We start from the raw sequence: 12,133 nt of genomic DNA on the forward strand, positions 1-12,133 counted from the left end.
AGCGATTGAGAATTAACTGTGCATTTGCTAATGGCAACCCCATTTGACATAATAATTGCATTGTGCATTTGACTTACTGAACCTTTCTGCTTAAAAAAACATTTAGTCTGTTACACCGTTCCATGTGCAGAGATCCCAGGAGCTGTCATCTAAGAAGAAATAGGTAAAGACTGTAACTTGTTCATTAATATTAAAATGATTCATTGAGAGTAAAAAGATAATTAGGGGATTTATAGCTAAATGACTGTAGGAAAGATATAAAGTGAAAGGTAAAAATAAGGCTTTTCTAGCATATTAAACCTTTGCATTAAATATTATACGGATAATTGTCAGAAAGCATACATATAAAACAGTAAAAATGAGACAATGGACATAGGAACCCTTTGGATGAATTTAAGTTCTGAATGAATATTTATTAATATTAATTATTTTAAAATATTAATAATATTAATATTTATTCCAGATTCTTTAAATCCTTACCTAAAAGTTAGCACTTTTTCTTCCTGTTATTCATAAGGTGGAAACTGCCACATGGGTTTGGTTCCTTTGGCAGTTTGCCCTGCCAAAAACGTTAGCAAAACTAGACAGATCAAAGATTTCTCTAAGGCAGTGCTAGCATCTTGTTAGCCTACTTGAAGAATTGATTCCTCCTTGAATTATCACCAGCCTCGGTGCACGCTCTCTGGCTATGTGCTGGTAGCCCTTGGCCTTTGAAGCTGTAGGGTTGACGTCCATAGGCACATACCACAAAGGCGTGGAAACAACCAGCATTCATTCTGCTACTTTTCAAGGCTGTTTTCTGAAGTCTTCTGTCTTCCCCTCCAAAGTTAAGGTGATGAAATGTTCACTGTCACCATGTCATTCATCTTCCTTTCTTCCTCTGTTGCTTTTCTGTTACAGAGTGTATTGAATTCCATGGGACCTCTCACTTCCTGCTCATTTACAGATACCACCTTTAGATTCTTCTAGATTTAAAACAGCTGAACATTTTAAATGCAGTTAGTTATTTACCTTTTTCAAAAGATAGATAGATTTTTGCTGCTATTATCTTATATGTTTTAGAAGACTCCTGCTCAATACTGCTGTGCTCTGAAATCAAAGCAATCTAGCAAAACATATCAGGGTACTATTAGTAATAAAAAGTAAAATAGTAATAAAAAGAAAAAAAAATTAGGTTGGTCAATCACAGAATCTTTCACATCAGTTTCATGGCTCAAAAGATAGCGTGTATGTATCATTGATGATGTATCAGCTGCTTCTGGGTGGCAGGCAGAAGTAGTTCCTACAGCTCCTATCAAATGCTCAGAAGTAAGTGTTTCCAAGCAGTGGTTGCATAACATCAAAAACTCCTCCCATGGTTCAACGGAGTGCCCACCCAGGTAATTGCTGCTGATGAAAATAATAGGAATGAGACCCCAAGGCTGGATCTGGATTTGGCACAGCCTGAAACATGAAGTTTGGATTTCTGCGTGTGGAGGAGTGTGCGCAAGGGCCAATGGTACACTGCTGGGCCATTGTGCTGGGGATGCTGTGAAGATGATGCTGTGGCTCAGCAGCATTGTGGAGGGTGTGAAGGATAACTTTCCTGTATCTGTTTATCAGCTATCATGAAGTTGGGACCCATGACAATTTTCCTCTGTGGTGCTGAGAGGGCCAGTGGCTGACAATTTGCCCAGGGGATCCTCTGCCCTGCTGCCATCCTTAACCTGGAACAAAGTGGCAAGGGACTCAGCTCCTTCCTCCTCTGTTTGGTGGGGGTTGGTTGACTGGTTTGTTCTTCCATGGTGCTATTTCCTGTAAAGGAAGAGTTGTAGAAATGATTTCGGATGACTATCAAACTCATTAAAGTCAGAGATTTTTACCACAGGCCTCAGTGCTGTCAGGTAATTGTGCTATCCCCTGGTATGGGGACTCTGTTAACAGCTTCCTGTGGAAGAGGAGATAAACTCTTTATTTTCCTTTTTTTCTTTTTTTTTTTTTAAATAAAAGATTGTTAGGCGTCATCTATGGCCATTGTGGATCCTGAACAGTTTGTCCTGTGCTGACAGGCTTTCAAACTTCGTACAGCCATGAGTATCATCAAATCAGTTAATTTGCTTAATTCTTGTGTGTGCAGTGCTTTTTGTTCAGGGCAGTGATCAATAATAATGCACAAGGGAGAGAATTTTCACCAGCAGTATTAGGTGGGAATAAAAGATGTGTCTATTAATGCAAAATTCTTGGGGTAAGTTAGACAGCAGCAGTGTTGACTTACATGTGAAAATGAATATAGAGGTGTAGAGCGTTCCCCTAATGAAATTTGGAAAACTTGTTTTGTTTTGTTTCATTCCAGAGTCATTTTTGATTACAAAGTGAAGTTTTTCTGTCTCCTCCTCTGTTCATGAAAAGAAGCATTAATGTTAATATCTGTTTATTTTGTTGTACAGGCCACTTTCTGATTCTGAACAGATCAGCTTTTTAAAGAAAACAAGACTGTATATTCAGCAGCAAAAGTATGATGAAGCGGTAAGTGCGTCTTTGCTATCTATCTTCTAGAAAATTTGAGAACTTCTGCTATATGTAAATATATTTAGATTTGTTTAACTTAAACCAGAAAATATTTGTCCTTCTGATGCACATCTCACTTACCAACACAAATAAAATCCCATTGTAAGTCTCCGAACTTTTGCATTTCATGACATCAGCTCTATTGAACAATACTGACTTACTCAGTTTTTTCTCATAGTTATTAAACTTTTTGCTACCATTTCACGGTATAGCAGCACACAATGTATGTTTATCTTTTCCGCTGTAAAAAAGGGTAAATTTAAAGAGATACTAAGGCATATAGATCATAATCATCCTTCCTAGGCTGCTAGTTGCATGAAAAAGTATGGTGACTTGCTCTGTCGTAGACCCTGCTTTGTTTTGTACTTCTCTTACATGAACCAATTGTTCATGTTTTTAATTTTGCATTTCACTTTGTCAGAAACTGAGAGCCATATGTGGAATCATTATGTGCTTCGCAAGTCTTGAATACCTTCCTAAGCATTTGCTGCTACTCACTGAGACAGGGTACTTGATGATTGCAATTTGCCAGTGCTTGTATTCTGACATTCACAGAAATAATTTGCAGAGCTCAATGATACAAAGAAGACTTTCATTTTAACAGGTTTAGGTTAGTTACTGACTTTTGTGTGAAAAAGCCCATGAAAAAGTTGAATCTGTACGATTGCATTTAACCTAGCAAATGCATGGAAGAATAATTCTGTTATGTGCTAAGGTTCAGCTCCTTTTTTTTTTCTTAATATGTTTCTCAGGGTTATAAACTACTGTTTCATGCACAGAACAACTAAACCTATTTTATACCTTGTACCTTTTCACTTACATCATTGTAAATTGGAAATAGCTCAGTTGACATCAATGGATTTTTTTGGTGTGAAAACAGACCTTTTTTGTTTCCAAATACTACTTGTCTGTTACAGATTTACTTATAGGATGTATTTTAATCATTTTCAGTAGTCAAACCTGCAAGTTTGAGTGTTGGGTCATAGAACAGAATCATAGAAAAATTAAGGTTGGAAAAGACCTTCATGATCATCTCGTCCAACCATCCCCCTACCACCAATGTCACACACTAAACCATGTCCCTAAGCACCAGGTCCAACCTTTCCTTGAACACCCCCAGGGATAGTGACTCAACCACTTCCCTGGGCAACCCATTACAATGCCTGACTGCTCTTTCTGAGAAGAAATGTCTCCAAATTGTTTTATTGTTGAAGAGTAGTGCTCTTTGTTCAATTCTTTGTTTTAATTGTTGAAGAGTAGGGGCATGACGTTTCCATTTTTCCACTCACCAGGGACATTGCCCAAATGCCAGGACTTTTCAACTCTGATGGAGAGAGGCTTGGCAACTCCATCAGCCAGTTCCCTCAGGACCCTGGGATTCATGTCATCAGGTCCCATAGACTTGTACCTGTTTAGATTCATCAGGTGGTCTCGAACCTCCTCTTCACTGACAGTGGGTGGGACTTTGATCCCCCAGCCAAAGGGGAACCCTTTGATCATCTACGGGTTCAGGGAAATGAAAGACCTGGGAAGCCTGTCTACCAGTGCAGATGGAGGCAAAGAAGTTGTTGAGTACCTCAGCCTTCTCCATGTCTGTCATTACCAATTACTCAGATATAGAAACTCACTCCTAATGTAAGAAATTAGTCACCTATAATCGCTTACACACTACTATTTTCACCCCTCAGTCTATTTTCACAAATGTTAGAGGCGCATGGTGGCCCTCGGGGACTCCTCCTGTCACCCCAGCGCAGCAGCCCGAAGGAAGCTGAGTCCTCTCTTGTGCACTTCCTCGAGGCTCTGTGCAGAAGGGATGCCACCTCTCACACAAGGGCTGGGGGATGGGAAAGAAGCACTCACACAACCCCTGAGAATCAGCAACAGAGTTCTTTATTGCCAGGACATCCTGCAGGTAAGCTTGCGGGATGCCCATGGTGTTTGGTGGCTCCAAGCTAACGCTTGGGATGGAGCCTGTGCGACGAGTAGGGAGTTCGCCGGGCACTCCAGCAACACTGCTGGGGCGCTCTGATGGCACAGAGCGAAGACATGCCGAGGTAGTCGCAGGTCTGATCTGGCCAAGGTGGATCCACTTCCATCAGTTCCTCCACATCTGGTGGATCCATCTCCATGGGCTCCACGGTGTGTGGCAGAAGGATAAGCCACTCCTTGCCCGGGACTGCCCAAATGGGATGCCTTCTGTCCGGAATGTTTTCAGGCCAGGGTGCCGAAGCAGGGGGTCGTCCAGTTCCACCCCTAGGTCCCATGCCACTGTCTGGTTGATTTTCATGCGTGGGTTTGACGCTGCCGTCCATTTTACAGCCATGCCTGGGTCCCGCACTGTGTTCCGGATTTTGGGCATGCCTCTGCTCCCCACGGCTGTCTGTCTGATGCTCCTGACTTTGCCCCACGCCACTGCTGTGCCTATAGTAAGGCCCAGGCCCCCTGTTGCTGGGTGTTTGAGGGGCCGGCCTGTTCCCTGCATCGTTGCGGTACCAATGGTACCGCCTGTATCTGTGGGCTGGGCGCCAGAGGTCCCTTGGGCACTGGTGTCTCTTGTGCTGCCAGCGCTATCCCTCGGCCCACGACACATTTTTTGGTCAGGTGCATTCCTTCTTGGTGCTTCACCGGACTGCATGGCTGTCCTCGCACACCAAGGAGGCCTGCCGCTCGCCTTGCTCTTCTAGTCTTCTTCCTGCCGCACAAGCTGGCAGTCAGAGGGCCTAGATGCTCAGCGAGTGGTGGGCCAGCTGCAGGGGGCCTGTTTTATAGGGCCCAGAGCAAAGGCAGGGCAGTGGTGGCCACAGCAAGCCTCTGTGATGGAGTGGCCCCTGCATGGCCAAAGGTGGCTGTGTTGGGAGCAGCCTGGAAGATGCCCTCACGTGGAAGAAGGAGGAGGATTGGGGGGGTTGAGGGCCCCTTTTCTGGGGCTGGCTCCCCCAGGCCATTTGGCTTGCCAGAGGTTGCCCCTTGGCCACAGGGACTGCCCTTCACGTCCCATCCTGTGCCCTGGGTTTATTTTTAACACTGGTTTTTATGTAATTTCATTCTATTCTTTACAGAAAAGAACAGAAGCAAGGTGTATCTTCAGCCCCAGTGCCCATGTGCACTTTGTGCTCTGAATGAAGAATTTCTTCCTCACATCACATCTAATCTCAATCTCCCCTCCATTTGTTCAAAGCCATTACTCCTTGTTCCATCGCTACACTCCCTGAGAGAGTCCCTCTCCAGCTTTCTTTCATCTGAACTTGGAGTTGCTCAGAGGCCCTAGAGGTCTAGGGACTCGAGTCCTCTTATATACGAACTTTACTCCTTGTTTGCTTCAGGTACCCAATGTGTCCATGATCGCTCTTTTGAGTACTAACAAATTAGGGTTGTGCCTGTGCCTGTGCCCATTCTCAGCTTCCTATATAGCAAGATAGAAAGTTCTGTGCATTACCAGTGCATTCTGTGCTGGGATTTAGGAGTTTCTTTGCATTCTCAACCCTGCAACTCTTTACATTTCAAATATGTATTGATATTTGTTTTCTCAGGAATGGTGTGATTTTGGGGGGAGTTTGCCCCTTGGCAGACTCTTCAATAGTTGATACACTTTTTTCTGTTGATAGAAATTTTGTCCCAACTTTTTGGTTTAATAGGATCTCTGTCACCTGTTTTAACTGATAACAGCAAGCAGATGATATCAGCATACTCTAATTCATTTATTTTGAGGAACTTTCTGCCCTTCCAAGTGTTTTATGTGTAAGACTGCTTCTCAAAGGATTTTGACAGCGAGACAAATGTTAAATATTATTGCCCTTATCCTTGTACTTGACCTCTTATCTGATCAAGGCAGATCTGAACTTCTTTTTTCAAATTTCCTAGTACTTTGTGGGTCATAGGAAGTAATGGCACATTATTGATTGACATTTCCTCAAATTGAGCAGGAACTGGAAATCAAGTGCTCCAAGAGAAGAGAGTATTGTTTCTACTGGGAGATGGATGTGATATGTCCACTACTGTGCCTAGCCTTGAGAACCATATCAGGCGAATTAATGGAGACAATTATAATAATAACAAAGGATTTAATGGATACTTGGGCATATAAAGAAGCATCATTATGTGTGCTTAACTTCTTCTTATACCCTTCCTTAAAGATCTCTCCATCAATCAGAGAATCCTCTGTGACCATAAATTACACAGTTGTTTCCCATCTTTGGGAAAATCACTGGGGTCAGCACACCTGTGTGTAAGGAATGCAACTCACAGTGGGAATACCACCATCTTTATCATGGTGTCTCCCCAGTGGTTACTAAAGGGAAGGAGGTACTGAGCTAGAGCGACTTGTGATTTAACTTAGTACAGCCCAGTATCATCTGTATCCATAGTCATCCTCCTATTTAAATGTGGTGCTCTCAGAAGCTCGTGACTGTTTTTTTTTCAGGGGGTCACCTGTAAAGGTCAAATGCTGATGGGACAAACAAGTGGTGTGCTTTACAGAATCACAGAATCGTCTAGGTAGGAAGAGACCTCCAAGATCACCGAGTCCAACCTCTGACCTAACACTAACAAGTCCTCCACTAAACCATATCACTAAGGGCTACATCTAAACATCTTTTAAAGACCTCCAGGGATGGTGACTCAACCACCTCCCTGGGCAGCCTGTTCCAACGCCTAACAACCCTTTCAGTAAAGAAGTTCTTCCTAATATCCAACCTAAACCTCCCCTGGCGCAACTTTAGCCCATTCCCCCTCGTCCTGTCACCAGGCACGTGGGAGAATAGACCAACCCCCACCTCGCTACAGCCTCCTTTAAGGTACCTGTAGAGTGCGATAAGGTCGCCCCTGAGCCTCCTCTTCTCCAGGCTGAACAAGCCCAGCTCCCTCAGCCGCTACTCGTAAGACTTGTTCTCCAGACCCCTCACCAGCTTCGTTGCCCTTCTCTGAACTCGCTCGAGCACCTCCATGTCCTTCTTGTAGCGAGGGTCCCAAGACTGAACACAGTACTCGAGGTGCGGCCTTACCAGAGCTGAGTACAGGGAGACAATCACTTCCCTAGACCTGCTGGCCACGATGCTTCTTATACAGGCCAGGATGCTGTTGGCCTTCTTGGCCACCTGAGCACGCTGCTGGCTCATATTCAGCCGACTGTCAACCAATACTCCCAGGTCCTTCTCGGCCAGGCAGCTTTCCAACCACTCATCTCCCAGCCTGTAGCGCTGCTTGGGGTTGTTGTGCCCCAGATGCAGGACCCAGCACTTGGCCTTGTTGAACTTCATACAGTTGGCTTCAGCCCATCAGTCCAGCCTACCCAGATCCTCCTGCAGAGCCTTCCTTCCCTCGAGCAGATCAACACACGCACCTAACTTGGTGTCGTCTGCCAACTTACTGAGGGTGCACTCAAACCCCTCATCCAGATCATCGATAAAGATGTTCAAGAGAACTGGCCCCAGCACTGAGCCCTGGGGGACTCCACTAGTGACCGGCCTCCAACTGGATTTAACTCCATTCACCACGACTCTTTGGGCCCGGCCATCCAGCCAGTTTTTAACCCAACGAAGCGTACGCCAGTCCAAGCCAAGAGCAGCCAGTTTCTTGAGGAGAAAGCTGTGGGAAACGGTGTCAAAAGCCTTACTGAAGTCAAGGTAGACCACATCCACAGCCTTTCCCTCATCCACCCAGTGTGTCACTTTGTCATAGAAGGAGAGATCAGATTCGTCAAGCAGGACCTACCTTTCATAAACCCATGCTGACTGGGCCTGATCACCTGATTGCCCTGCAAGTGCCGCGTGATGACACTCAAGATAATCTGCTCCATGAGCTTCCCTGGCACTGAGGTCAAGCTAACAGGCCTATAGTTTCCTGGGTCAATCCTCCGGCCCTTCTTGTAGATGGGCATCACATTTGCTAGCCGCCAGTTGACTGGGACCTCCCCCGATAGCCAGGACTGCTGATAAATGATGGAAAGTGGCTTGGCCAGCTCTTCCGCCGGTTCTTGCAGTACCCTCGGGTGGATCCCATCCGGCCCCATCATCTTGCGTACAGATGGCTGACTTTATGTCCAACAGGAGTCTGAAGCAGTGCACACTCCAGTAGTTGATGTTGGCCAAAACACCGTACCTGGTTGTACAGAGGACACATGCTGGGAATGGCAAAACTGCTTGAGCTGCAGTTGTTGTTTGGGTTGATTTGTGGTATGGAGCTTACGTTACTTCAAACTGTTGCTTGTATGTTTTGTCTGTCTCTAGGTATCTCTGTGCAAAACCCTGATTAACCTTGCTTTGGAAGGCCTGTCGTATTACCATACTTATGACAGATTATTCCTGGGCCTAAGTATTGCAATGGGTTTCGTGGGATGGACGACTTACGTGATTCTGGTGATTGTCAAGACCCATACCAATTTGACTAAGACTGTCCAGAGCAGTAACAAGGTAGGTCAGAAATATGCAGTGATTTCTCCCTGTTTTCAGTGTTATACGTGTGCCTGGTGCCTTTGTGCAGGAGATCAAACTGCACACATTCCACTGTTCAGTTCTTTTGACCACACATGGAAACAGCTGCTATAATCCTGCCTGGTGTTATTGTTTGGACCATTAATTAAGATCAGTATTCCAATGCATTACAAGTCAGAATATGCAATACTGTGTTTTCTGAGTTTCTTTCTTACAGTTGTGCATTTTACTAAACGCTAATGCAAATGTAATGATTTAAAACTATTAGAGAATCTATCTATAACCAGAAGTCAATTTTCAGCATTAAGTGTAATGAAGTCAGCACTCTAGTAATAGTCATTGTTATACAATGAAGAATACAGACTTTTGGCTTCCACAAGCACAGTTGTCGTAAGTTGTTGGCTTCCATTTTGATTTTTGTTTTCTACTGTAGGGACAAAAAAATTTGCATGTAGATTCTTTTGTTCCTGTCCTCAGTAGTGGTGGGTAATCAGTCTTCAGAAGCCTTGCAATTGCATGATGGCATTTTTAAAACGTATAACCTGTTTTAATTGAAAGGTGAACTGTGGTTTCACAGGTCAGCTTGCACTCTTGCCCTTTACAATTTGCAAGAGTAGAGAAGAAAATATCAAAGAGTAAGCTCTTTATAACAAGGTTAAAATGGCTCGATTTTTCACAAAGTTCAAAATCCTAGGAAATTCATTTTTGTTTCAGTCATTCATCAGAAGAGAGAGACCTCAAAAAGGTGAACCAGCTAAAAGCTAGCATTTCACTAGGGGAAGATTAAAGCTTTACAGAGAGAAACAAACAAACAGACAAACCCTCCCAGACTTAAGAATTTGTTTCAGAATAAAAGAAATTGTTTAATTTGGTAATGAGTATTCCTGTAGCATCTTTACTGCCTTCAGTATATTATTCTGGGAAAATTCCCATCATGCTATCTTGGTGTTTTTACAACTGGCTGAAATTGAGAGAGTCTTGGCTTTTAATGAAGATGATCAAACAGAATTGAATCAGAAAATATTCGTAAGCGATGTGCTTCATTACTTAGTTTTTCTTTCATCAAATAATTTAGAAGAAATAGTCCAAGATGCTTATGTTAGATATGAACAAAATAATTACAAAAATTAGACTGAATATCGGACATGTTAAAAGCTTAAGCAAAAATGTAGTATTTTTAGTCAACATCAAATTTCACTTCTAAAATAATTTGTTATTTTCAACAGGTAAAATCTCAAAAATGTTATGCAAAACTTAGGCCAGCGACACTGGTGGGGAAAAAAGAGGTTCCATATGTTGCATGTAGAATTTTTCTTTTCACTGTTTTAATAACAGGCCCTTTTCTGTAGATTTTTTATTTTTTTTAGTGTTCATATATATTTAGGGAGTCACAGTGTGAGCCTGACACTTCTTACGTGGAAGTTATTTGGTTTATAGATAGTATCAGAGCTACTTAAAGAATATTGCTGAGAAACCAATCTACCATTGACAAATAGTTTTGTGCAAAGCACAGCCGTGTATATCCAGTAGCAGCCTTTGAATAATGAAACTGCATATCCTGTATATGTCATCTATAAAAGTCAGTGGCTTCTTATGCTGCTTATGAAAAAACATTTTTTTTCTTTTAGAGTGGGGTGTTGTTTCACTTAGAAAGAAGCCTAACCTTTTAATCTAATTCTAAACATTCACAGAAAATGTGAAATCAGTTTCTATCTTCAATGCATGACCAGCTATTGGATTGTATAATCTTTATCTCGATGTGGAATAAAACGTTGATTGTGTGTGTTTACTCATTCGACAATAAATTCCATTGTGTGTATATCCTATCTATACATATTCATTTTGTGTACGTGTCAGCAAATGTAAAATTTAAAACTAATGGAACCAAATTGCATTAGGTCAGCTTTCTGTATGACTTTCTTTTCCTTTAATGGCATATCTTAGCAGAAATTGTATTTTAAAAATCATTTAGAACTTGCATTTGCTGTCAGCTTAGATCAGGGCAGTTTTATGTCAATTACGGCAGGGAGGAGAACAAAAACTGCTAACCCATCGATGTGGCCTGCTAATTGAGTGTCTTGTCTTCTCAGCATATCTAGCGTAGTCGTGTATCCTTTTAAATAACTCATTCAGAGAAACTGGCATTTCTGTTATAAAAGAAAACAGGTTTTTCAGTCATTACCTACCCATTGTGCTGAGGACTGCTCTGCTACTAAAGCTGCCTTCACAACCTCAAGTTGCAATACCAAAAGATAAAATTGTTCATTTAAAACTTGCATGTAATCTTCCTCTACCTGAATGTTCCTAAAGAAGGAAAAGTAGTTCAATGACCAAGTAAAAGGTGGATGGATTGACTGTTTAATGCTCTTCTTTGTGCAAGTGAGAGACCGCTGCTAACTGCTGATTAGTCCCCATCGGCCTGCGCTGCTTCTTCAGCGGGTGCATCAGTCTTTGCACCAGGAAAAATTGGGTTAGCTCACAGGGCAGCTCCTGCACCACCATCCTTGCTTTCATCTCCACTTTGTTAGCAGCAAATTGAATTTGGGGCTGGCTTAGCTTAATGCCCAAAGGTGGAAACTGCGGGGGATCAGGAGCAACTTAGGGGAACTTAGCTGTGGAAGGCTAGTGGCAAACCTCCTTCGGTAGCTGCCACTAAATCCTGAAGAGCTGATCTCAGTAGGAGTTGATGTCTTGTATTTTAATTTGTTTCTCTTATAAATGCCTCAAGTAGGAGAAGGAAACGTGTGCTAATGGAATTTTCATTAAATGCTTTGACCGTAATGCTGTGAACTTGAACTCAAAAGGTTATGCTTTGAGTCTATTTTTAGAATCTAAATTTAAGAGTTGTTTTTTTCCAAGACTTTTCGTGCTCTGACTTCCACTGGACTTCAAGCATCTGTTGAACTTAAATAGTGTTGCACGCATTAGGCTTCCAGATTGTACAAGTGCACTTTGCCTGTGCAGAGTTTACTGCAGGACCCTACGTAGAGCAATATTTAGAAGCAGATCTTCAAATCCTTCTGCAGCTTTTAATTGGGCTGGAAACAGCATCCAGCGTTGTATTCATAGACACGAGGCAGCTTGAGTGGCTGTTCTAACATAGCATTTGCTTTAGGGTGTAACTCACAAGTGGAAAATAGCTTGTAGTTTAAACCATT

The 12,133-nt window shown here is 42.7% G+C and overlaps 1 protein-coding gene across 3 annotated transcripts in view; it reads left to right on the plus strand.

Annotated features, from left to right (window-relative positions):
• PIGN (phosphatidylinositol glycan anchor biosynthesis class N) overlaps positions 1–12,133 on the plus strand; it is a 111,587-nt gene that overhangs the window by 61,621 nt on the left and 37,833 nt on the right. For all 3 annotated transcript variants that reach the window (XM_083823533.1, XM_083823531.1, XM_083823532.1), the window contains exons 13-14: positions 2,427–2,505; positions 8,772–8,954. In XM_083823533.1, the coding sequence (XP_083679659.1) occupies positions 2,427–2,505; positions 8,772–8,954 (262 nt within the window). The remainder of the gene's footprint in view (positions 1–2,426; positions 2,506–8,771; positions 8,955–12,133) is intronic.

Source organism: Anser anser (assembly GCF_964211835.1).
Source record: "Anser anser genome assembly, chromosome: 2".
In the NCBI taxonomy this organism is placed as follows: Eukaryota; Metazoa; Chordata; class Aves; order Anseriformes; family Anatidae; genus Anser; species Anser anser.